The 27,134-nt window shown below is 31.7% G+C and overlaps 1 protein-coding gene across 1 annotated transcript in view; it reads left to right on the plus strand.

The window, feature by feature from the left end:
- Window positions 1-27,134, plus strand: part of LOC106469289 (transcription initiation factor TFIID subunit 5-like) — a 66,484-nt gene that overhangs the window by 3,022 nt on the left and 36,328 nt on the right. Inside the window, exons 3-10 of the mRNA XM_013929775.2 lie at window positions 251-329; window positions 6,510-6,588; window positions 12,387-12,510; window positions 14,709-14,827; window positions 15,098-15,175; window positions 16,937-17,037; window positions 17,867-17,958; window positions 24,450-24,569. Of these exons, the coding sequence (XP_013785229.1) occupies window positions 251-329; window positions 6,510-6,588; window positions 12,387-12,510; window positions 14,709-14,827; window positions 15,098-15,175; window positions 16,937-17,037; window positions 17,867-17,958; window positions 24,450-24,569 (792 nt within the window). The remainder of the gene's footprint in view (window positions 1-250; window positions 330-6,509; window positions 6,589-12,386; window positions 12,511-14,708; window positions 14,828-15,097; window positions 15,176-16,936; window positions 17,038-17,866; window positions 17,959-24,449; window positions 24,570-27,134) is intronic.

A 27,134-nucleotide genomic window follows, 5' to 3' on the forward strand; every position in this document is an offset into this window, starting at 1 on the left:
GTCCCCCTAGTGGCTCTCTCAGCCATTTTAAGAGGCTTGGCATCATTTCTTTCTTTTGAACCAATATTTCAATAAGTTAGGGCGTGTCTTTAGTCTATTCGAAATTTCATATTTTTTAGACTAAAATACATCTTAGTTACTAAGCTTGATAGATTATAATGGAATTTTATGGTATTAATGTAGTAATTTATGGGTTTTTTAGTTATTCAAATGTATATAAAAAACCTAAAAAGAAATTATTTTGTTTCAGTGAAGGAGATCCAGATATATATGAAGATGCATACACAGTTTTGAAAAAATTAGTTGAATCATCACTAGACACTTACAAGGTAAATTTCCTGCTGTGCTTTTAAACGTTTTATAAGAATCATTTGCTATAATACATATGTATGTATGAGTGCGTGTTTGTATAACTTGAAAGAAAGTGAAAGATATTTTTCATCAATTTTGCCATCTACTAATAGAATTATATGCACTACTCAAAATTTGTCAAGGATCTTTTTATGATAAAAATGTGAATTAAATTATACAAAAAATCATATAATTGGTATTATAACAATCATTTGAATGTCAAAGATCACTTTGTAAAAAAATAACACTCATTGAGAATTTTAACAGTGTTGTCACTCTATTGGGTTTCAATCTTTGTAGTAAAGCTATAATAGTCTACACTTTTATATCACAGAAAATATAAAGTTATTTTAATTTTCTTTGATGTGTATAGGTTACTTCAGGACCATATGGTTGACGTTGCAGGGTTCTAGTTAACCTGAACTCCTTGGTCCTGTACACATGAGAATTTGTCGGGATGCATAAGATTCGCCCCCCCCCCCCCATGGGGGTTACCTAATACGCACTGCAAAACACTCCATATGCAATGCAAGCACAACCACTTTGCTTCGAACTTTTTACCATAACAAACTAAATAGCATATAGTTTGCACACAGCTGTCTTTCTTCTCTGTAATTAAATAAGATTGAAGACTATGTAAATTATGATTTGCCTGAGTGATGGAAACATTATAATGACTAATTTACATTCAATTTTGTACTTCTCGGAGGGGTGGTAAAAAAATAGAGAAAAAAGAAGACATTAATAACAAATGTCACAGTTCTCATACTTGGGGAGATTTTTAAGAACATTTCCTTATAAAATTAAAAACATAAATAACACTAAACTTCGATTTATTATCTTCATTTTGATGCTGAGTTTATTCATATACATTCGTAATATATTACAAAATTCTTCTCTTTAGTTACATTTAGTTACAGAGTACAATAAAATAGAAAATCAGACACCTCTTGCCACACCCACCTATCACATCCTTTCTTTTACAACTTGCCAATAGTTCTCTCTGACATTTAAGACTATATTACTTATAACCAATAGAAAGCCAAATTATTCCTCTATCAAACCATGTATCATATTATGTTGTCCCTAGAGAGAATTGTCTATTTTCCTTCCATTCAAACTTTATTCCCATGGGAACACATCGATGAGCTTAACTTAATTTCTAAAGGCTTTTGTCGCACAGTTAGAAAGCCAGAAAAATTGTGATAGTTATGAAACATTGTTCCTTTTTTACATATTATTATTATGTGTTCTTTGGTACATTATTTAATTATATAGAAATTATTTAATGCAGTAGTGCAATTAATATTAAAAAGTATGGTTAAATTTCCTTGGCAGTCAAGAGCAAAACAAATAAAGACCCTGGGTGGATACTTTATTTTTTGTTTTTTTGTGTATTCTTTATTTGTTATTATAAAAGTACTAAAATGTAAAAATTGAAAACTTTAGGTTAAATAAAATAAAATAAATCATAATATTATCAATTTTTATCAGGTACGCTAATGAGTAGTCTGTGCATTATGTAATTCAATGCCATAATGTGAGCTGCACATTCGCTATGTGATTTACAATTTATGTGGTGAGAATAGTAGTTAAACATGGTTCAAAGGGCAAGAAAACAATAAAATTTAAGTATAAATAGTATATACTGTTACAAGCTTTAATCCTACTAATACGGGCTGAGTGGAATTCGTCTGAGCTCATAACCACATGTACCCACGAGAGTAATTATACTATAATTTTTTTTTAGGTACATGTATCTTCACAAATTTTCACAGGTTATTGATAAACATTACAAGGCTTTCGTACACAAAATATCAGGTTCTTAAATTAAGTATTAAGATTTCTTAATTAAAGATTTTCTCATGAAAGATTTTACTTTCAAAATGTTGACTATCTAACATACAAAGTAATTTTGATTTTAAGATTAAAAATACTTTTCTTTGTCTGAAAGTTTTCAAGTTTTGTTTGCATAATTTCTATATCCTCCTAAATAACCATCAAATGTTTTTTTGAATAAAACTTTATATTTTATCTGTTACTTTATCAGCCTTAACTCTGTATGGTGTTAGTCGATGTGACCGACCTCGTAACCATCATAAAATATAGGAAATAAATCTAAATTACCCTTTCTTTTGTTCTAGAATAACTGCAAATTGTGACACGAAGCCACAAATATTTATTCTAAATAACTTAATTCTTGTAACAGTATACATCTATTTATATTTATAAATCTTTTATTTTATTGACCTTTGAACTATGTCTGACTAGAAATACCCTGATACAAGTTGAAAATTACATGGCACACATGCAGCTCATGTTACCGTATCAAATAGCGTAATGCACAAGTTGCTCACTATTATACCCTATGATGATTTTTATTATTTTTCTTTCATTATCTTACCTAATAAGTTTCTATTTTTATGATTTTAGTTACTTTTATAATAATAAATAAATAAAACAAATGAAAAATAAATAACCTCGTAATTAAATATCAAATACTCTTTTCATTAAAACTTTATATTTTATGTTATTTCCTATACTGTAACATTATACTTGGTTCTCCAGGTTGTATAACGAAAATAAAGTTTGTAGTGTGCAAAATAAAATGTATTGTATTGTTATATTGATCACAAAGTTTCAAAGAGTTTTTATTTCTCACCTTTTCCCACTTATTTTCTGTAGTAATTTTATTGTTAGGAGCTGACTTAGAAACGAGACAAAACAAAATGAATAATACTGTCTGTCTTTTATCAGTATGGATCATTAAGTTCCATAGTAAAATTCCTGAGAGTTTCTTCTAACTTTTCATACCTATTTCCTATGTTTATCTGCTGTTAGTGGCTAAAGTAGAAACCTGCCAAATATAAAGCAGTGAATTGCCGTTCCTTACTTAGTTTGACATCGTCAATATAAAATAAGCTCATGTTGTGCAGTTCCCAGAACTTTCACTGCTTTGAAAGTATAGTGGGTAGGATTTATCAACATGTTGACTGTATAATGGATTCAATGACAATTGTCTAAAGTATTATAAAATGTTTATGTTGGAGAAAGTCTGGGCTGTTCCAATAAGTTGATAAGCTGATATATCCTACAGAATCTATTCAATTGCTGGCTCGAAGAACACAGTTTGGTGGTGCTGGCTTCTTTACAGTACAGTGGTTGTAACAAGAATCGTCTAAAGTACTTTATAAAAATGATAGAAAATATTTATGATATGACTTTCTACAAAGTATAAAGTTGTATCAAATCCAATAAACTTGTTAAGTATTTGGATGCTAGTTATCTTCCTGGGTGGTTGGAATTTAGTGTTGGTATAGGTGTAAAATGTGTGTAAGTGCTTATGAACATTCTGTGTCCTGTTTTAGCATGCTTACACAGTAACCAATAAATGTGTAGTTTCAAGTAATATAAATATGACTTGTTTTGATTGTGCTAATATTCTTGGCTGAGCCTTCTTGATTGTAACTTTAGAAACAAATTATTCACTAGCGAACTGCAAGTTAAACCGAGAATTTACAAAGTATTACCTGCAAGTAAGTAAACTTGGCTACCATACATTACATATGTGTGTGTATATGTATGTATTGTGAATATTATTTGTAAATAAATACTTAAATGTCAGTTTATTTTTCAAACATAGAACAGTAAATGAAAAATATTCAGAAAGCACTGATCTCTAGTACTTATGATGCTACAAAGTCCTTGTCTGCACTTGTGAGCCATAATTGCTAAGCCTTGTCCAAATTTACATGAGGAGATGGAAAAAATAATAATTTTTGTAGACTTTATACAAGGATTTTGGAATACAAAAAAGTATAAATAGTATACAGATACTCTAAAAATCCACTGTAATTTATCAGGCTTCCTAACTAAATTGTATTTGGGTCTAAAAAAATTTTATTTCTATTCACAAAATAGCCTTGATCATAATAATTCAAACTTTCCAATGATATAAGAGCTTTTCCCTCTTAAGTAACTTAGGAAGAGTAACAGAATTATGTAGAAGAAATGAAGAGCTTTCGATTGGTTATAAAGTTATTGGTATATAAAAGTAGGCATAGATAAACAATATGATGAACTTGATAAATATTATGATATCTTAGCAAATAGAAAAGATAGGAGTTTCTTATTTTATATTCCAGCTTGACAATATTGGAAATTTGAGTTTATAATTCATATGAAAATATAAAAGTTGTATTGTGGGCATCATAAAATGTAATCTGACCAAACTCCAAAGATGATGTATCAGTGTGACACACAAAAATCAATATTTAGCTATTTTTTATTTTATTTACTTTCAAATTAAGAAATTATCTAATGTATGATATTAAAATTTGAATCTACAGTTTGATACCAAGTTTATTGATATACATTAATAAAATAGTAGTTCAATAAAATTTTGAATGTAAGTCTACAAATGTTATGACATGCCCTCTGACCCCTAGCTCATGTAACGAAAGGATAAGCTACTTAGGATGAACAGTTGTGGTTTTCTGTTATAATTTGCAGTCATTCCAGAAAGAAAATAGGGGATACTTGTAATTATTTTCTATTTTTTTATTTTAGTTACAATGTCAGTCAAGTTATCCAATCTCACATAGAGTGAGGGTCAAGAAAATAGCAGATTAAATATAAAGTTTGTCTGAAAAAACAACGATATTTAGTATTTATTTAGGAGGGTTTAGGGGTTATGCAAATTATATTTGAAAATTTTTAGATGAAGAAGAGTATTTTTAATCTTATCATGGAAATTATTTTGCATTCATAAACTATTAAAGGGAAACAACATGCAGTGTAAATTGTAAATAAAGTTTTTCATTGAACATTAACATGCTTTTTTCCACTTGCAGAAGGTAAACATGTAGTGTACACTGTAAATAAAGTTTTTCATTGAACATTAACATGCTTTTTTTTCCACTTGCAGAAGGTAAACATGCAGTGTACATTGTAAATAAAGTTTTTCATTGAACATTAACATGCTTTTTTCCACTTGCAGAAGGTAAAGATGCAGTGTAAATTGTAAATAAAGTTTTTCATTGAACATTAACATGCTTTTTTTCCACTTGCAGAAGGCAAACATGTAGTGTACACTGTAAATAAAGTTTTTCATTGAACATTAACATGCTTTTTTCCACTTGCAGAAGGTAAACATGTAGTGTACACTGTAAATAAAGTTTTTCATTGAACATTAACATGCTTTTTTTTCCACTTGCAGAAGGTAAACATGTAGAGTACACTGTAAATAAAGTTTTTCATTGACATTGAAGTACTTTTTTTAATCATTAAATTCTACTTATGGGACCCTTGGAAAGCTCACTGGGGCTCTTTTAAAAAAAAAGTTGAGCATCTGGAACCCTTAACTGTGGGACCCTAGTGAGAACATTGAACAATGCATCAGCATAGTATGTAGCTTTAGAGATATCCAATGTCCTGTAAACATGTGCTTGCTGTTCAGATGTTAGGCAGTTGGCACTGTAGATGGCACATTAATTTTTGCATGTTAATTTAATTTCAATAAACTAAAAAAGCAAAAAGTCCCAGAATTCATAATAACTTTACCAAAGTGACTATCACTAGAGGATATGACCTTCCTTGAATTAATTACAGCCTGACATTACCATGTTCATTACACTGATCTGGCAAATCACTGCTGGGGATCGTTGTTCCACTCTGGTATTAAAACATGTTTAAGATTCTGGACAAACTGTTACTCAAGGAGCAGTGCCCCTATTTGAAGTCCAGAGCTGAAACTAATTTGTTAAGTAAAATTCTGTTGTTGGTATGAAGAAGTCAGTTTGTTTAGTTGAAAGAATTTGAGCTATAATTTTTGTGGAAATAGATAATCATGTTCAGCTGTTTCTATAAAAACTGAAAGCTGCCAGTCTATGACATCTCCAAGCCACCATAGCAAGAAATACTGTACATAAACAACAACAAACATTGCACTCAGTATACTGGTGAATGTTCTCATGTAACTCAAAAAGTGAAAAATTAGATTAATGAAAGTTTACGTACTCTTGCTGTGTTCAGTATATGAAGAGATACAATTGATAAAATTGAATTGACTGTATGTTGGTATGAAAGTCAGCCCATAGCTTTTGCTTGTTAATTTTAATAAATATACGTATTATAATGTTTTATCTTTTGTTTTTCAGTATGAATTATCTATGATTCTGTACCCAGTTTTTGTACGGATGTACCTTGAACTGGTATATAATGACCATGAAATACAAGGTAGGTTTTGTACCTGTTATTGTGTGTAATATAATGAGATTTTTCTGTCTTATAAGTCTCTTAGAGTAACTGTTGTGGGTGGAATCTGGCTTAAGGATAGAATATTTAATTTCATGATATAGGAATATTTACATTATTTTTCTCATATATGTTTACTTAGACAGGCAAGATGTTTTTGCATGGAAATATAAGTTAGTGTTTCTTAACCTTATGCACTTGTGCCCAGTCCATTGGGTCTAGCCCATGTTTGAGAATTAAAGATAACTACAATTCTAAATTTACTTCATGTATCTTCATGAAATTTGGCAGTTTTATTAGAAAATGTTAAAAGTATGGTGTGAAAAAAAATTTAATTTGTTAATAGTGTTTCTACTGAAGATTCTTCTGAGATTTTGCTGAGTCAGTCTACATGAAAGGAATAAAAATATTTATTTTCATTTTAAAGTTTTCATATTTCATTTGAATAACTTCTGGAATCTCTTAAGTGAATATCAAAAGTTGTTTTCTGTAGCAGTGTGTATTTTATCTGAGATTTCTCTACACCATCAGTGTACTTGGCTCCAGGGTATAATTATCTAAATATAATGAAAAGAATGGTTAAAAGGAAAAAATTTATAAAACTCTTTCCTCTTCATTATTGACCAGAAAGTTACAAACTACATCTATTCACAGTTTAAAACCATTAAACATATTTTTATCTTGCCATAAGTAGCAGTAAAACTAAATCACAGAGTGAGCCTTTACGTTGTTTCCAGTAAACTGTAACATACAAAACTCTTAGAATTATCTCAGTAAAGCAATACTGTTGGAGGAAAATTTACATTATGGCATAGCAATATCTGTAGTACAAGTAATTTGTGTCAAACTTGGAAGAACAACGGATAGATGGGGGGGAAAAAAAATGGGCAATTTGGTGTGAAGATGCATCATGTGATACAAATTTATATTAAAATGCAATTTTTATACTATTATATACTATGTTTAATGCTAAGTTTACTGACATACATTCATAATCAAATTGTAAAAAAAAAAAGGTCATGAGATGTGTATTTTCCACCTGAGTAGAAGAATAACATATGTTCACTAGACAAATTGATAATTAGATAGTAAAACTGACATACAAAGTACATATCTGTAAATTAATGTACCAGTATTTTGTCAAATACAATGATATATCAATTACTATATATTACATATAGATATATATTGTTACTCTTTGCTCATAAGTGCTTAAATTTTATTTATTTTTGTTGAAACATATAACAATAAATAATAAAAAAAATATATAAAAACTATGACTTATGGTACTTAAATGTTATTCAGTATATTTGCCCTTAGGAAGACATGGTTGCCTACCATTGCCCTCAGCCTTGTTGATCCTCTCAAACTGAGCCAAATATAAATTAATTTTTTATAGATTTTAAATATTAGGAAAATCTTAAGATTGTCAGTCACTAGGATATGACATTACAAAACTATGATACCTTATCTGGCTTTCTGACTAAGGTGTAAATAGGTAAAAAAACAAAAACATTTTTCTTCAGAGTAATGATTTTAATAAACACACTTCAAAAATTTTGTAGCAAATTTCAGCTTTTCTTGCCATAAAGTTGACAAACAACCATCAGATTTAGGTGGTTCAGAATCTGTTCTTTCAATTTATAAACATGTACTTGAGAGAGGAAGGTGTGAGTAAACAAGGGAAAGGGATAGAATGGGCTTCTATGGTAGGTTTGATAAATATATTGATATTTCAGTAAATCAAGAAGTATGGTGGTTCTTATTTTATGTCCTATCATGCCAGTATGTGAAGTTTGTTTTTAATTGGCTAAGCATTGTTAACATTGTATGGTAGTAGTAATGAAGTGTAAAGTGAATAACTTTTAGCCTAAACGTGTCGTGACATACAAGAGTGATGAGCAATTTCTTTTTTTCTATTTCTTTTTAAACTAAGAAATTAAATCTTATATTAAAATTTGATTTATTAATTAAGTTTGATGCCAAGTTTATTGATAGACATCTGTGCACATAATATTAATTACCCTGGAGTTTACAGAGGGTTAAGTATGTTACATTAGAACAATTTAAAATTAGCAGATCAGTATATCACAGGACAACTACAGCCGATATAAAGTCGTAGTGGAATGTGATGTATCAGAACTACATTTTAGCATTGTTTGGTGCTTTGTAGGTAGTGTAATGTCATCAAATAATGATCACTTTTGGAAAGGGTATGTAACAACCCTTTCTAATGCATGATATCCATATACTCCAATAATATAGATATGTTCAGACCAGGGATTTAGAAGGTGGCAATATCCTTTGTACTTATTAGCATTGGAAAACAAAGGAATATGGTTTGATTTGGGGATCAGGATCAATGGTCAGTGGCAAAAGCCATCCACATGCCCCAGGCAATAATATGCAACATAATCAAGAAGGGTCTCCATGTGGAAAAGTGACACAAGTCACACATAAACAAGTTGTTTTAACAACTTATCCACTCATCTGGAGAATGAAACTGACATTCATGCTCTTCCATATAAAGACATACTGGTTAAGTCAATTCTTGCAGCACCTGTAGATTTCTATGCAATTAGACTGTTGAACTGAGACCTGGGAAACCATCGTCTATATACACTAGATGGATTATGAAAAGCATACAAGAACCATTGGTATACTTTGGACATGACATACATTGAAGCTTTTTGTAGTGGAAACTACACTGCAAGGTTATTGGCAAAATGCATTGTCATTAGATAGAGCTTGAATGGACATTAGACTGTAATGATGTGGTGAGGCTCCAAAACCATACTCAATATATAACATACTCAATCTATTTATATGTGTTTTTCATTTATTTATCCTTGGATCAAGACCTTTTACACATGTAAAAAGATGCTGATAATTACATTATTACATAATTTATTAATATTTATTTGACTTGCATTATTCTCATGATATGACACTGTGGGACTCCTATTTAAGTATAATTTTTTTGTAATGGGACATATCTGTGATCTTTCTTTAGTGAAGCCTTTAAAGCCTTTGTTGATTTCCAATGCTGCTTAATGGTACGAGCTGATTCTTTGAGCCTGCATGTAATACAACAGTATTTTTCATTTCATTAACCCTCTTATTATGGGTATTTTGTTTCTGCACATGTCACAAGGTTCTAGTGAGTTACATTCAAAATTTAATTAAAGTTCTTTATTATCATTGTATACAAATAAACTTGGCATCAGAATATAGCTAATAATCCAAATTTTTATGTTATATAAGTTTTAAAATCTTAATTTTGTAAAGCAGTATTAAACAAAAATCCTCAATTTTTCCTTAATATGAGAATTGTAATATTTGCTCTCAATGTATTCTCTCTTCTCTAATTTATTTACCATCCATCTGAGATATACGAAATTGAACATAAATTCATCATTATAATGTTGTCATCACTCAGGCAAAGCATAATTTTTGTAGCTTTCAATCTTATTTGACTACAGAGCCATAAACTAGAAAATCTGACCCCTATTGCCATGCCCACCTGTCACAACCTCTCTTTCACATATTGCCATTAGTTCTCTCTGACATTTAATACTATATTATTATTCAAATGTGTATTATATTATGCTATTTTCTGTACAGAGAATTATCTATTTTGCTTCCAATTCAAACTTTGTTCCCATGGGAAACACATTGATGAGCTCAGCTGAATTTTTAATGGCTCTTGTGGTATAATTAGAAAACCAGAAAAATTTTGATAGTTATAGAACATTGTCTGCTTTTTGCATGTTATTATTCTATGCTTCATGAACATTCACAGTGAATTAAAGATCTATTACTTTGTTGCCCAATGCATTTTCATAGATAACACGTTTCTTTAAAATTTTGATGTGACGTGTGATGTGTGTACCAAATATCATGTGTAAACAGATTTGTGCATGTGCCTGTATGAGAAGAGCACGCATCAAATGGAAAGAATTATGTATATGTACAGTACTTACTGCCTCGTTATTATGCTAATATGGAGAACCACATGCACCCGAGAGCGATATAGGACGGGGAGTGTTATAATCAACTAGTCATGAAGGCACTCGTGCTGAACAAGTATGGATTCAATAGACTACTAAAGCAATCAATTAAATGAAATAACTTTATTTACATAAGGAAAATAGATATAAAAGGAACATAGATACAATAATATTAATAAAAAATATTAATACAAACTTTCTGATATTTCAGAAACAAAGCACATTCATCTTCACTTATTTACTTAAAAAGTGATACTTTAGTCTGGTTAACACTACTGTAAACCTGCTGCAATTAACAACATGACATCTCTATCTTCTTCTGACACTGAGCAGTATCTTTGTTTCACCCTTAAATAATTCTTGGAACTTTTTATCCCCTCCACAAAGTTAAACCATTGCTTCTTTAATGATGTCATTTATGACCAGATAGATGGAATCACTGCTGGTTCCAACTGTAGCCAATAGTTTTCTATGCTAGAAAGTGGCTAGAAAACTGCCCAGGTCACTTTAAACCCATCCTATACCAATGCTACATCAGTGACACTTTCTTGTTGTTTCAAAAATCAAGTCACATTACCAAATTCATTTCTTACCTTGATTCCCAACATCCCAATATCAAGTTCACATCTATGGGCACTCAGGAGTTCCTGCTTTTTCCCTATATTTCATGACAGAGTGTAATGATTTTAGCCTCTGAAGCCACGTGGCAATGAGCTAAGCTATAGATGACACTACTTTTATATCACTTCTTTATATCAAAGAAAGTTGTAACCAATTTCATTATAATGAATCACTACTGTATATATCAAACACGAACTGACCTAGCATAAGTTAGAGCTTTGAAAACTTTGTTTACTTTTGTAACTAATACTGACTTCTGTTAAAAGCAACTTAACCAAAAATCAACCTAGCAATGACTATAGCCAATTAAGTATACACCATTCACACATTCCAAATACAAGGATCAGAATGCATTGTATCATCATTTGGGTATCTTCACTGTTAGCAATATTTTTGTCCATAATCCCAGTAATATCTCATAGGTTTTGATGAACTTAGGAAATTTAGGTTATTCCTAAACCCCTATACTAAGCTAACAATGTATAATAATTGTTATGAAAAAAGGAAATCTTGTTACTCTAACCAATATTGTTAATGAAGGTAAAATTAAAGAAAGAACAGATCTTATAGATCACATAAAATCTAGTTTTTCAAGTGTTATCATAGATATTTGTGTAGGGAAGCAAATTATGTTACTACACTAGTAAATTAGCAAGCTCTAATTTGCTCTATATCATTGTGCTTACAAATTCTTATTTGTTAATTTACTACTATCAGAGATTTAATGATCCTTGAAGAACTAGACATCAGTGAATTCAAAACTCCTTTCTAACAATGGCTTGTTGTCAAAGGAAGCCCTTTAAATGGCACCAGTAGTGTAACTTTAGAGTAGCTTGATAAATAATTGTGACATGTTAGTGATTAGTTGGCATGGCCTGGTTGTTAAGGTGCTCGACTTATAATCTAAAGGTCACACGTTCAAAACCCTGTTGCTGACCATGCTTGTCTTCAATGGTTTCTGTCTGGGCCAGCCACTTGGGTGTAAAAATTCTTGTCTCACAAAACTGACCAACCCCAAACGAGTGGGATTAAGGTCATTATGGAGAAGAGATGTGATTAGCTATAAATTTGGGTAACATATATACCTATTCTGAATCATATTTAACTAAAGTTCATTAGTTTATCATTTAAATCTCTTGTTTTTAACAGCTGTTGGTTTTATGGCAAAATTTGGACCAGAACAAGAAGAGTATTACCAAGATGACATTCAGAAATTAGCCTCAGTTACCAAAAAAGACCACATGAAACGAAATGAACTTATGGATAATTTCAAGTGAGAAAAATGGCTTTAGTATGTTTTTTATTTGTTTTTCAGTGACATGAATATAGAATTATAAAAAATGCCTAAAACAAACACTCATAATGATATTATGCGTGTTTGTGGGATTAAATGATGCAAAAAAAACAACAACAACAAAAAAGAAATAAATTTCTAAAATGATTATCAATCATAATTTTGGAGAAATTAGATTGCCAGACACTTTTCAGGTCTATAACTAAATTTTTAAAAAAATCAAGCAAATGTCTCACAGTTAGTACTGTTATGTAGAATGGGCAAGAAAGAAAGCTAAAAGGAGTCAAACATCTATCTATACAGGCATTGACATTCATGAAATGAGTGTTGTTTATGAGCTTACAAGTGATGACACATACATAGTAGATTGTTCACTTGTTTTAGTGCAAAATTTTGACATCAAGTCTGTAAAAAAAAATTACAAAAAATAAATAGGGCAACAGACGTTTATCTGATTGGTAGTTAAAGACCTGCCACTTATCATGCTTCCATGGTACTCTCAAGGTACAGAGAACAAAGATAAAATTCTAAATAATATTTTTTTCTTATGAAATATTGTAAAAAAATTCTATTGCTACAACTTTAAAAAATTCACATTGTTGTACTAAAAAACAAGAAAAATGGTATCATTGAGTATTTATTTTCAACAAATTGTTTCATTAATTAAGCATTATTTGTAATTCCATTACTATTTGTGTCTTTAAAAAGCAAATACTGAGATACTAAATAATAAATTTCTATGTCCATTGCCAGTTGCTTAAAAACACATAAGATACAAGCATAAGACAATTATACATATAGTTTTAACTGGAAAATACAGAAACTTTATAAGAATTAAAAAACAAAACTAGGCTCAAATTGGCTGTGTATTTATAAAGAAAACTACTTTTCACAGATAACCAAATCTAGCCATCCTAACTCCACAATGGAGAAATTATTCATGACTTTTTAGATACTAGAATGTTTGACTAGAAAACATACAGAAACAGTCAAGTATCAACAAAAAAAATAAATAGAAATGTATATAAATGTCAAGATTTTTACATATTTTCAAAATTAAAAAAGTATTTGACAAACATTATTGAGAAAATAACCTTAGTATGAAGCTGTAGCAATTATATATATTTTTTATAGACCTACAAGCTTGAGGCAGGTATCAGTTTTGCTCACGATTGCACGAGAAGCTTTTTAAGTCACACCAAGTGTAAATGAAAAATGGATGGGATATGAGCAACAGCACTTGTGGCACAAATTACCGGTTGCTCTTATACTCAAAATTTATCATTCAAGATATTTATGTCGATACAAAGTTTTTGTAATGTTCTAGTTACACCCAAACATATATATTTAAAGAATGAGAAGTACTTTTTGCTAGGTCATAAAAGACAACAGTAACATGTCAACATAATGATGCACAAATGATTAAAGAATTAACAAAAAATAAAAAACCCACTAGTTTTTGACAGACCAAGCTTGTTACTCTCAAGGGATAGAGTAAAACTGTTCTCAGCATTTAGTATGTTAAGTTAAAATCTAGTCTGTTTTTTATGTTTTTTTACTTCTTTAATCATTATGCATTATTAAGATGATGTGTTTTTATTGGTTTTTTTTTGACAAAATATTTTTGCATTTTCTAAGTTGTTGAACTTGTAGTGATAGGGTTAAAGGAGTGCTAAAGATAAGATGTATGGTTACTTTTTTATCATCAATAATAGGCTATAAAGTTTTTAGAACTTAAAGAGCCTGTTATCTTGTATGAGGTACTTAATGTTCTTTTATTAGTTATGTTTTTAAAGTAAGCTTGGTGCAAGTACATGAAAATAAATTTGTAATTGTTTGTGATTTGCTAAGTTTGACACATGAAGCTTTATTAAGTCTAACTTGTAACAGTTTTGCAACTTGCTTCAAGATAGATAGCACTATAAAATAATTCATAAAGAAATTATTTGCAACTCTATGAATTTTAAAACTATGCATGAAATTGGAATTAAAAGTTGATAACAGATAAGAAATAGAAAACAAAACTTGGTACTTGGAATGAGTAAGTTTTTGCAAAACTTTATCATGTGATTGGTGAATTAATAACTTGCTTTTTTCTATGCAGTATTAAATAAATAAAATACCTGCCATTTTAGTGGTTATTTTGCTGTCTTAAGAATAGTTTTTTATTGTTTTAGGTCAGAACAATTCACATTGAGAATGTCCAGAGACACATACAATTATTTAAAGAGACAGTTGCAAAACAGAAAAAACAGTCTTCTCCACAATATAATACAAGAACATCTGTATTTTGATGGTAAGTATTCAAATAATATTGGACAAATTGCTACCCAATCTAGATTTGTTTTATTTTGTGTTATTTAAATAACAGCATGACTGTATAGCATCAGTATATTTACTTGATTGGTATTGAGGTAGTTTTATTTAAGTAATAAATAGGAAAGTGAAATTTTCAAAGAGTTTTTGTACAACTAGTATTTGAAGTAACTTGCCGCTTGTTATTTTTACATGCTAAAACAGTAATTTTAACAGTAAACAATTTAAAAGATTTTTTTTTTATGAAAAGTTTACGAAGGCATGGCCAGAAATAAACAACAAGTAGATGCTACGGCTGGAGCAGTTTTAGGTGAAGCTACAAGACAAGGTAAGCTTAGAGATGCTTACTTTAGCATTGAAACTCTTTTGTTGTATGTAGTAAATATGTTGTTAGAAAGAGTGAACTATAAATGATTTGGGCAGTTTGTGTACTATTACAAGATCTTTCTCTTGAAAAATTAGTTAGAAAGTTTCTTACAAGTTAAAAAACTTACTTGAATCACAGTTAGATACTGAAACATATATTAATTAAACAGAAGGAAAAGTTTGATAAATGAGGTTTAGGGTGACTTAGTGAACAACATCTGTTAGGGAAGGAAAATATGAAACTTTATTATGTATATTGTCAATTATAAATAATCTTCTATGCAGTTGCACATACTTGAATAATTTACCTGCTTTGTGTCATAGAAATTATAAACACACAATTATCTATGTGTTTATACTTATATGTTAAATCCACTACTAAAGTGTCTGATCTAGTACTTGATTATGCTCTTTTCAATCTTGTGGAAATGAGTAAAGCTTATTTACAAGCTAAGTTTTATGTTTGAGATTTTTCTTAGCTTTATTGATGTTGGATCAGTCAAAAGTATAAGAATCATTTATTCTGTTTTGATATATACTCTTACGAGCTTAAAGTTATTTAGGATAAACAGATGTAGTTTCTTGTTACAATTTGGAATTATTGTAGAAAGAAAAAAGGATAATTTTGATTTATTTCATATTTTTTATGGTGTTTATGAGGTCCGTCAATTTTAACGACCTTGTTAGAGTTAGAGAAAAGAAAATGACGGATAAAATATACAGTTTTTACAGAGAAAAATTGCTTGAAATTTATTGAGGTGGTTTGAGAGATTACACAAATGAAAATTGACATTTTTCAGTTGAAGAAAAGTATTTTTAATCTTAACATGAAAATCACTTTATGCTTGGAGCAATAAACGCTTTAACTCCATATATTCATGAAGAAATTTTTATTGAAAATACTTTATTAAAAATTCTGATTTTTTTTTGTCTGTAAAAGACTTAACTTTTACTGAAAACTTTGTGAAGATACATTAATTAATAATTTCAGAGTTATAGTATGTATACCACCATGGTTACTTGACGGTTACAAGGTCATGTAAAATACAGGAACCCATTGCAATAAGGTTAATGGCATTTAAACTGGAGGAAAATAAATAAGAGTAATGGTTAAATTTTCATCACAACATTTTTTTGTGTTAAGATAATTGTGTTGAATCTATTAGTAACAAAATTCTTAGAGTAGATTAAGTTGCATGTGGAGTTTTTTTTTAAGCCTAAAGTTTGTGATTAAAATTATAGTATGTAGTAACATGTTTACACGTTATAACATGCGCTATAAGAGTTCAAGTGGTTTGCCACAGAAAGCTTAGCTCTGTGGCTGAGTACAGATCTGAAGTAATAACACAATTAAAGCATTTGAATATTTGCTTACACTGGTTTGTAGCCTCTCTTAGTCATGCTTTTCTTGTATATTTGCCAAATCTAAAATTGTGGTTTTAAAAAAGTTACCAACTAACTTTTAATTTCTCAAGAATATGAATTGATTATAAACAAAAAAACAAAGTGTTAAAATACACAATGAATGCTAATGGCATAATTAGGTTTCTAAGAGGAATCTCCTGAAATATATCAGATGTTAGATATAATAGCTTAAAGTAGTATGTACCTCCATTACAGGTTTAGGAAGTTTTAAAATATTTAACTAAAAAGAAAACTATTAAACATTTAGAGATGAGAAAGGATTGGCTAACTATTTGCTTGTTCTCTTTGTTTCTTCAAGCAAACAACACAAAAGTATACTATGGTCTTCTAAAAGAACCTGAGCTACCTTTACCTGTTGATGATGAAGAAGAGTCTGGTGAAGGAGAAGATAAACCGAAGGTAGGTATACATTTTGCACAATATGTTGTAATTTTTTTGGTTTAATCACTTCAAGTTGGATAGTGTTGAACTTTTTTGTAAAAATGAATTTGCTATTTAGGAATGTGGAGAAACCTGAATTGGGTCTGAGCAATGGCTAAAATATATCTTCCGGAGTGATAGGGACCTGTTAAGAAGAAAAACTGATGGGATTTCTCCAGTTTCTTCTTTCTTTACATGGGGTGTACATACAGTCTATATACTTTTAATCATTACTGGCATATTTAGGACAAAAACACTATGTATATTCATAACTGGTAAAACATTAATTCTACAACTGCTATAAAATCAATAAATAAATCATATAAATAACTTAACTTTTATAAACCTCTCACCATACTTTACACAAATACATCCACTAGTATTTATAAAGAAAATTAAAAAAAGTCATTAAAAAGTATTGGATAACTTGAGTAGGTGGTTATGTTAAATATATATTTAATTTTACATCATCCATTGTGTCTGTAGGAAGTTTTATCATATGAAAGAAAACTTTTTTATAATACTCGTAATATGTCAGAGGTCCTAACATAAATATTTCTATTACAAATCAAAGATTTTTGAAAGTAATGAACAAGCAGAATTTTTTATTATGAAAAGAAATTACTGGCTATAATTTTGGTGTACTTATTTATAGTTCATGTAATGCTAGTTCTGAAAGCTAGAGGGAGATTGTTATTTAGTACTAACTATAATTGAAAAAAATTTGTGAAAGCTCTGTGTGTAAAATTTAAAATAAAGTATTACACAGTGTTATAATACCCAGTTTATTCTTTGTTTAATCCATTAGAAAAAGAAACCTAAAAAGGATCCTATGCTGTCTAAGAAGGCCCGAAATGACCCTAATGCTCCTCCAAATAACAGGATTCCTTTACCGGAATTGTATGATTAATTATTTTTTATTGTTGTTCTAATTCTCAATGCTCTGTACAAAAATATTTCGTTATAACATTTATACACACTTGTTTTTTTGGATTTTATTTTTTACTTGTAATTCAATCAGTACAGAAGAAATTATGTTCAAGAAATTCATATTAACTTAAACATTTTCTTTCTCTATCTCTCTCTTTTTTTTTGCTAACGAACATATTCTTTGTCAATAGAGGGCTTAGAAATGCATTTCAGTTTTAAGAAACTTAGCTGTAGTAGTTTTTGTTTTACATTTTCTAAAAAGAAAAGCAAAATTAACCTGATGAATGTCATATTATTCTCAAAATAAGACACTGGGTTGCAAAGTAAAAAGCAACATAAGATTATTGTGAAATAGAAATTTATTATATTATACACTTTCTTAAAAAGTTATGAAATTGTAGTAATTTACAACTGTTTTTACCTTTATATGGCATGAGGGTATCCTGTGGTAGAGCTCTGAATTTCAGAGCTGGCTAGCTGGGTTTGAGTTCATGTGATGTACCATAAACTATCCCCCCCCCCAACTTTAAGCTGTGAGTGAGTTATAAGAATGAAAGTCAATCCCTTATCATGGGTGGTATGGTGCTGCTGACCATCTGCTTTCCCTCTATCATTAGTTCAAAATTAGGGACAGCAGCAGATAATCCTAGTAACTTTGCCATAAATACAAAATCTTTATAGATTTTCTTGTAAATTAATCCTGAGCTTACCCTTTATATTTCAATTTCTTTTGGTGAACCTGCAGTGTTCTTTAGGAATTTTCTGAAATGGCACTACCTCCTTCACCCAAAGCTATTTTGATCCTGGTCTGCCCTCTAAGCATTGTTAAAAATAATTTTGCTACAGTGCACTAGTCTTTATACTCCATCAGTTTTGCACCATTTCAGAACAAATGCTGATCATGTGACTACTCTCCACCAATCATATTGCACCATCTATACTGGTGCAGCTAGCTCCCTCCACTATTCTAGAACAATTCTCAATTGGTATTCTATTGTGCAGACGTGTGTTTAACTTGCTCTCCATGTGACTACAAAATTTTGATTGTGCTTGACCACAAATTTATATCAGTTTCAACTTCAAGTTTTGCCTTCTTGTGTTTGATTTCCATTGTTTCTACTCATTTGTTTTAGCAATATTTCTGTTTTCCAAATTCTGATTTGTTCATATGAATTCAAGATTTATTATGGCAGATGATGAAATTCCTGCGACAGTTGACTGACACAAATCTCAGGGTTGATGATGTCTGCTGGGGAAGTAGAGGCTTTAGTTCATGTCTTACGTTCGGCCAACACTTCCTTCCTTTCACATTTCAGTTTTTTGTCAGGAAGGATATAACTACTAAGTGCAATTTTTTTTCTGTTGCACCTTCCACCTGGTACCATGCCTCCATGTATTCTCCTGGATTAGGTATTGTTCTTTATTCCAGGAGATATGTGGTGAGTTTTTCAGTGTGTATTCCTCTCTCTTAGTAGATATACCCATGTTTATTGAGCTTATGTGAACTTGTGTGGATTGACCTAATTTCCTCATGTGATAATTTAGGTTTTTTATGTCTTCTCTGCTCAGTATTTGGTAAGTTAGATTTTTATAATTCTTTTACCATTTAAGTTACTTTAGTTTAAGTGGGCATTTACAGTTTGATTATTACTTTGTTTTTGGTTTTCTTTAATTTTTAGTATATGTACAGGTTTTGCACAATAGTTACAGTTTGGGTAATTGTAACTTCGGGCAATTTTGTGGGTATGTTGGTTCATTATTTATACTTCCTTTCTCTGTTTATGTTAGTTAGTTTGTAAGTTCCTTTTTTTTGGCTACTAGTTACATGTAATTGAGGATTAGATTTGAGTCAAATTTTGTTTTTGTTAACTGGGTGCCTTTTTATTCTCATGTTCTTCAGGGTAGGTTTTACTTTTGTGTCCTTTGTCTTATTTGTTCTTTGAATGGACTTATGAATTCTATATTATATGTGTCTTTTTGTCTACACTTCACAACTGTATCGTGTGTTCTACAGGTTCTGTCTGAATGTTTCTGCCTTCAGTTCTGCTCCCCCCCATACACTTTCTATATCTCCTTCTTTCCTCTGTGGGATTGTACCTCTTCCAGTCATCCTGCCTAGTCTGTTCAAGACCTACTACACAAAGGGGTTGTCGATTGGTTGGTACCTACTCAACTGGGTCTTACTCTTGCCTAATTGTTGTCTCTCGAAATATGGGAGATTGGAGACCTGTCATGGACCTATCCTGGTTGAACTCTTATCTGGAGCCACCTTGCTTCACTATGAAGTCTTCCTCTCACTTTGGATTTTTTTCCCTGGGACTCTGGATGACCAATTCATTGTGATGAATACCTATCTTTTTTTCCAACTGCTCCAGTGTCATGTCGTTTTCTTTGGTTTGTCCATGAGAGTTGTGTCTTCCAGTTCTGGATGCTGCCATTTGGTCCTTCTTCAGTTACCAGTGTTTTGTCAAATGGTACGCTCTTTTGTCCATCATTTTTACTCGTTGGGTCTTGGACTCTCCTTTTCATGGATGACTTGGCTCCTGCTCACCTCTCCATGCCAGTCAGTTAATTGTGCCTGCTTACTTTTTTGGGAAAGGCTTTGATTCATTCCAACTATTTCACTGTCATCAGCTGTATCACCAAGAAAGGGGGAACCATATTAATATCTCTGTGTTTTCAGACTCTGGATCTTCTTTATTGAACCCATGACCACTACTTGTGTCTTGTTTCCAGAATTATGAATCTGGTGGCCGATCGCTTATATCGACCCAACCAGGTTCTCCCCATAGATTGGCCCCTTCTTCCACGGGTGTTTCGGTGGGTGTGTTTGCCACTCACTGGAATGCCAAAATTCCTTCCTTTTGGTCTCTGGTTCCACATCCTTCAGCTTTGGGAGTAGATGCATTCAGTCAGGATTGAAGGGGTCTTTACCCATATGTCTGTCCTCCAATCAGACTCCTCTCCTGAGTCTTTTCCCTTATCCAAACCACTCCTTGTCATGTTCTGCTGGTTGCTCCATATTGGCCTGCTCAGACATGGTTCCCTCTGCTCTGGTCCTTATCGAAGCAAAATTATGTCTCTCCCAGTCTCTCCTCCAGCAACTGAGATCAGACATAGTTCATTCTGATATCACCAAACTCCATCTTCATGCATTACTTTTGTTCGGTACCTTGCCTCAGCTCAGGGACTTTCCCATTCCATTCAGTCTTTCTTTTTGTCTGTGTACCAGAGGCAGTGGTCTACCTTCAGATCTTGGTCTGTTTGCCTTAGCTTCCACCCCTCCCATCTTTTGGTACCTCAACCTTCGTAGTTCTTTACCGGGTTGTTTGATCAGGATTTGTCCATGTCAACTGTTTCTAGTTATAGGGCTGCCCTGTTGAACACCTTCTGATTCTCCCATTTCTGGAAGGCTTTCTCCTCCCCTGATATTTCCCTTCTTTCCTTTCATCTTGTCGGTCCTCCTTCTCCTTTTGTTTTATCATATTGGATCTCAATTTTGTCCTTCATGCTCTGTCCAATTCCCCATTTGAACCCATTGCTACGTGTTTCTTGTACCATCTTACCCTTATGTGCTCTTCCTCCTTGTTTGCGGTCATCATCATTCCAATATTTATGTCATGGATGTTTCCCACATCCTTTCTCATTCCTCATATTTTATCCTCTATCCTGATTGGGCTTTCCTTTTTTAGAAATTTGATACCCAGACAGATGGTTTTACCTTCCATTTCCCACCTGTACTCCTGGTCGGTTCTGGATAGACTTCTTTGTCCAGTTCATTCCCTGAGATGTTATGTGGCTAGTACTGCCTCCTTTCATGTTATTATTCCCATCTTTTTGTTATAAGGATTACCTCTGTGTCCCGTAATCTCTCCCATATTGCTCTCACTGGTTGGATTCATCAACTTATATAACTGGCATATTCTGACTTGCTCATGGGTGGTCACCATCTGCAAGATGTTTCTTCTCACCCAATTCATCATGTAACTATGTCTTTAGCTGCTTGCCTTTTCTAGTCTTTGGAAGAGATCATTCTGGCTGAGACGTGGGCAACTCCCAATACATTCATCTCACGTTATCTGCACAAACTGGCTGTTTTCCATGGGCAGGTATCGTTTTCCTCCTGTGACGATTCTACACACGTATGTTCTCCTTTGACTGGAGTAAGTCAACAGATTACTTTCCTATATATATTTTTTTACTTGATACATATCGTATTTCAGTATTCCACCTGTTGGTGGGTGTTGCCTAGTCAGGTATGCTTTGTATTATATTTGCACTAGACATGAATAATTGTATAAAGCTCACTGTTGAGATGGAGTGTTTCTGTAAGACCACCAACAGCTTGGCTTGTCCGATGGTATGTATGTCTATATTTTTTTACTAAAAGTTACTAGTTTCATTTATAAAGGGCTGTTAGTCATGAACCTCCTGAGTAAAGTAGCTGGGGATTTCTGCCCATCCATACTGATCCGTGATTCCTACAATCGGGGTCTATCTGCTTTTTAAAATAGAGAATTGCGGAAACCTATTGCACTGTCTCTGGTGTGCCGTTCCTCCTGACTCCCCAGTTTGTATCCCCCCCCCCCTATTCTAGTGGAGCACACGAGTCCTTACCACTTCTGGTTCCCAGTTGCTGGAGTAGTGAACCATGAAGGTTTCCTCCTGAGTGGCTTTTGAAAAACAAAATAGAGTTTTCTAGCCTATGGGTACCCAGTCAGCAAGAAGAGGGCTATAGTTGTTATAATTGTACCAAACAATGAATTATACAGTAATATTCAGTATCCTGGATGTTTTTGCCCGGGTAGGCTGCACTTGTTTATTGTATATATATTTCTTATGCAAGGTGCTTCCACTGAATGTTTCTTGCCTGGATGGACTGCACTTGGCTTAATCTGACATAAAGCAAGACACTTCCCCTAGATGTTTTTTTACCTGGGTGAACTGCACTTGGCCTAATCCTATGTATCAAAAGCATTTCCCCCTGGGTGTTGCTTGGGCAGACCACACTTGTTGATATCTATATCTTATGGAAGGCTCTTCCACTGGACGTTTTTACCTGGATGAATCGTACTTGGCATAATCCAACGTATCCTAAGGCACTTCCCCTGGATGTTTTTGCCTGGGCAGACCACACTTGGCCTAATCCTATGTATCCAAGGTGCTTCCCCTGGATGTTTTTGCCCAGGCGTACTGCACTTGGCCAATTCAATTACATTTCCTGGTCCTTAAGCCCTAGCCACATATTGTTATTTCATTTTTCTCTCTAGCTCATTTACTGGCACCATCTATGACTCATCATCACTATGTTCGGTACAACGTCTTGTTTCTTATGATGGCTCATTATCTTGTAGATGTGGACAGAGGGCTAGTTATGATCACCCTCACAATCACGCTCATAACAGTAATTTATATCTTCCATAATCCTACGTATCCAAGGCACTTCCACTTGATGTTTTTGCCCATGCAGAATGCACTTGTTGATTGCTATATCTTATACAAGATGTTTCCACTGTATTTTTTGCCCAGGTGGACTGTACTTGCATACTCCAAGGTAACCCACAGCACTTCCCTTGGCACATACACGTCAGTGAAAGTGGTTGTGTACACACAAGCTTTTTCATGTTAGTCATCACCATACTGAATTTATATCATAGTTATCCAGCACTTTTACACTGATTCAGTGCTGTACGTCTCTTTATTGTCTTCAGTGGTGCCTGTAAATTCAGTTCTACCCCAATTGTGTTACTGTATTGATTGGTTTTCATGTTGCAGCACACCTGTTCTTTCAGTGCAGTCTCTTTCCAATTTATTTGAAATTGATGTGTCTTCACCAGCCCCTCTACTTTAGCAATGTGGGATTCTAGCTTTGGATGAGCAGAGGTAGTACTGTTTCAAAATCTACATTTTCTTACTCTGAAAATGTATTTCTGATAGGTACTTACATTCTCTCACCCATTTCTCATCATTCACTCCCACTGAGATGCCGGTGTTTACAGTTTGTGCCTGCCAATTCTTGAAAGTGAAGATTGTTCTAGAATAGTTGAGGGAGCTAGCTGTGCCAGTATAGATGGCACAGTACGATTGGTGGAGAGTAGTCACACGATCAGTACATGTTCTGAAATGGCACAAAACTAATGGGGTATGAAGACTGGTGGGCTGTAGAAAAATATTTTTTAACAATGCTTAAAGGGCAGACCAGGATCAAGATAGCTTTGGGTGAAAAGAGATAAGTACCTATCAGAAATACATTTTTAGAGTCAGAAAATCTCAGCTTTGGTGATTAACTGTGCATCTAAAATTTATTTTGCATTGACAGAAACAAGTATATTTTGGGATTTTGTGGAATATTTTTTTTAAAACTGAGTTTTTAATTGGTTGAAGATATTAATGATAAGTATTAAGAAAATATTAATTGTGAATTTGTGTAAGAGCTGTACAAATACAATATATTCTTTCAGGAGAGATGCTGACAAATTGGACAAGTCCAATGCTCTACGAGAAGCCAAGAAGGGACTAAAACTTGGGACTGAAATATTACCCTCTGTTTGTTTCTATACTTTGCTAAACTCTCATCTAGGGTATGTGTGTATATGCTATAGTTCTAGACTTTTGTGTACTAAAATAATATTTCAGTTTTTAATTTAAGAAATATTTTTAATACAACCAGTTTCATATTCAGTTGATTTAATATAGTAATTAGTATTTCTAACTTGCCACAAGCTGTTTTGAAATATACATACAAGCCTTACTCAGTCCAATTCTTTGTATTGGATTATATACTCAGTACATATTGTCTAAAGAAGAGCAACTTTCAAAAACCAGTTTTACAGTCATAGAGAAAATAACCCATTAAAACTTGAACAGCAAAATTTATGATGACTGTTTTTTATATTAGACTAACTTATTTTTTAAAAATTTCTATCATAGGTAAATTAATATGTAATAAATACACATCTTTATACTGAATAATTTTTCTTTAATTAATTGCAAGCTTCCAGCTCTCTCACTGGAGTCTTTGTTGAGCAACAGTATATTTTTTACATATTAGACAAAACCTTTTTTGCCTCAAATAAATTCTAGGCACAATAAAGAGTGTAAATTGCAAAAAAAAAAAAATTTGTATTAAGAAAGTAACTGTCACTTATCTAACATTCAACATGCATATGCATCAAACACTTTAACAACTAGAACTGTTTATTGATTTGAAAATTCAGAATTGTTTACCTTGATATATTCGTATTAGTTGACAATACATTTTAGAACCATTATTACTCAATTCGAATTGTAGTAAACATAAGCCTTTTCTAGGCACTATGCTATGTATTTTTTATGTTGATTATAAAACAAATACTAACCATTCTACAATAAAGACAACAAGAAATTTCAACCTATTTCAAGTCACTGAGGGGACTAATTATAGTTTTCTTAGATTTTAAACAAAAATCTTCAGTCAAAATAACCATTGTAGGTTTTACTCTTGACTAAAGTTCTACTATTGTTTTCTATAAACATTCTCTCTCTCTTTAAACTAAGTACTATTGGAACAAAATTGTGTGTATTCTGAATTGAAATCTTTCAAATATTAAGCTAATTGGCCCAAACTTAGTCACTTATTTAATTCAAACCCTAAAACTATTGATACACATTATAGTCACAAACTTGATTCCACTGTAACTTGTGTATTTTTTTTAATTGTGTACGATGTCTATACAAAATGTAACTCACCAAATAAAATTAATTTAACTGACATACAGTCAAAATGAAACCAGAAGCTGAGCAGTCAGGTAATGTTGTAATGGTTATTTGAATGTACTAATTTGAATTAGAGAAATAATTTAACTAAAGATTTATCAGAAATAAACTAAAATAACTAGTAGTTAACTTTTGTACTTATTTTAACCTTTTTTTGTGATACGTTCAAGTTATATGCTGTCTGAATTTTTCTGTATTTCAAAGGTAATGAAATTTATCAATCTATAATTTGTTTCAAAGGTAGTGAGATTTATCAACCTATAATTTGTGATAAAAGGTGATATTATTCGATTTTAAACGTTACACTAGTCAATATACAACATTACATTTTATCAGGTTGAATTAATTAATGAACAATCCAACTTTGATAACTGAGTGATTTTGACTTAAATGTAATTTCGAACAAAATATTCGGTAAATTAACTAAATTTTGTTTTGTATATCTTTTCTGTTTGAAGAAACCTTTTTATGAGTGAAAAACTGTCCATGATATATCTATATTAGTTGATTTAAAAGTTTTAAAATATTGCAGGATATTTTCATATTTGATTGTAAAATTAGATCTTATTATAATTTGAACACGAATTAGACCAGCAACGGAATTGAAACGCCGAACATTTTCTAGTATATTTGAATTATTCAAGATCACAATGATTCAAAACCCGTCTCAATTGTATTTTCCAGTGAATCCCAATGTTGACTTCTATGTTGATGGGTCTGGATTTGACATAGACTTGGGTCCCTCTTAAAATAGAACTTGGCTGTTTCATTTGTAAGTTTTGTCATAGTGTCTATCCGTTTTAAATGGTTGGAGTTAGGAGACGAGCAGTACTTAATAATCATTAAAGCCTTTAGTTAAGAGGTTCAAAAAATACTTGGAACTGCTTCGGAAGAGAAGTGGCAATCTATTCCACCAAATATGTACCAACAATTGGTGGTAATTGTTGTTGAAAGAGTTCAAGTTGTGGTTAACCACCTAGTGGGCTTATTCTCTATCAACCAATCCATAGAAGCAAAACAAAACACTTTCTCTAACCAACTGGTATTGTTCCATTTATGTTGCTAATATAATAATAATAAAAATATATATATTGTAGAAGTTTACTTGTGAATCTTATTGTTCCATTTATGTTGCTAATATAATAATAGTAAAAATATATATATTGTAGAAGTTTAATTGTTAATCTTATTGTTCCATTTATGTTGCTAATATAATAATAGTAAATATATATATATTGTAGAAGTTTAATTGTTAATCTTATTGTTCCATTTATGTTGCTAATATAATAATAGTAAATATATATATATTGTAGAAGTTTAATTGTTAATCTTATTGTTCCATTTATGTTGCTAATATAATAATAGTAAATATATATATATTGTAGAAGTTT

The sequence above is a fragment of the Limulus polyphemus genome, unplaced genomic scaffold (genome assembly GCF_000517525.1).
Source record: "Limulus polyphemus unplaced genomic scaffold, Limulus_polyphemus-2.1.2 Scaffold3399, whole genome shotgun sequence".
Taxonomy (NCBI): Eukaryota; Metazoa; Arthropoda; class Merostomata; order Xiphosura; family Limulidae; genus Limulus; species Limulus polyphemus.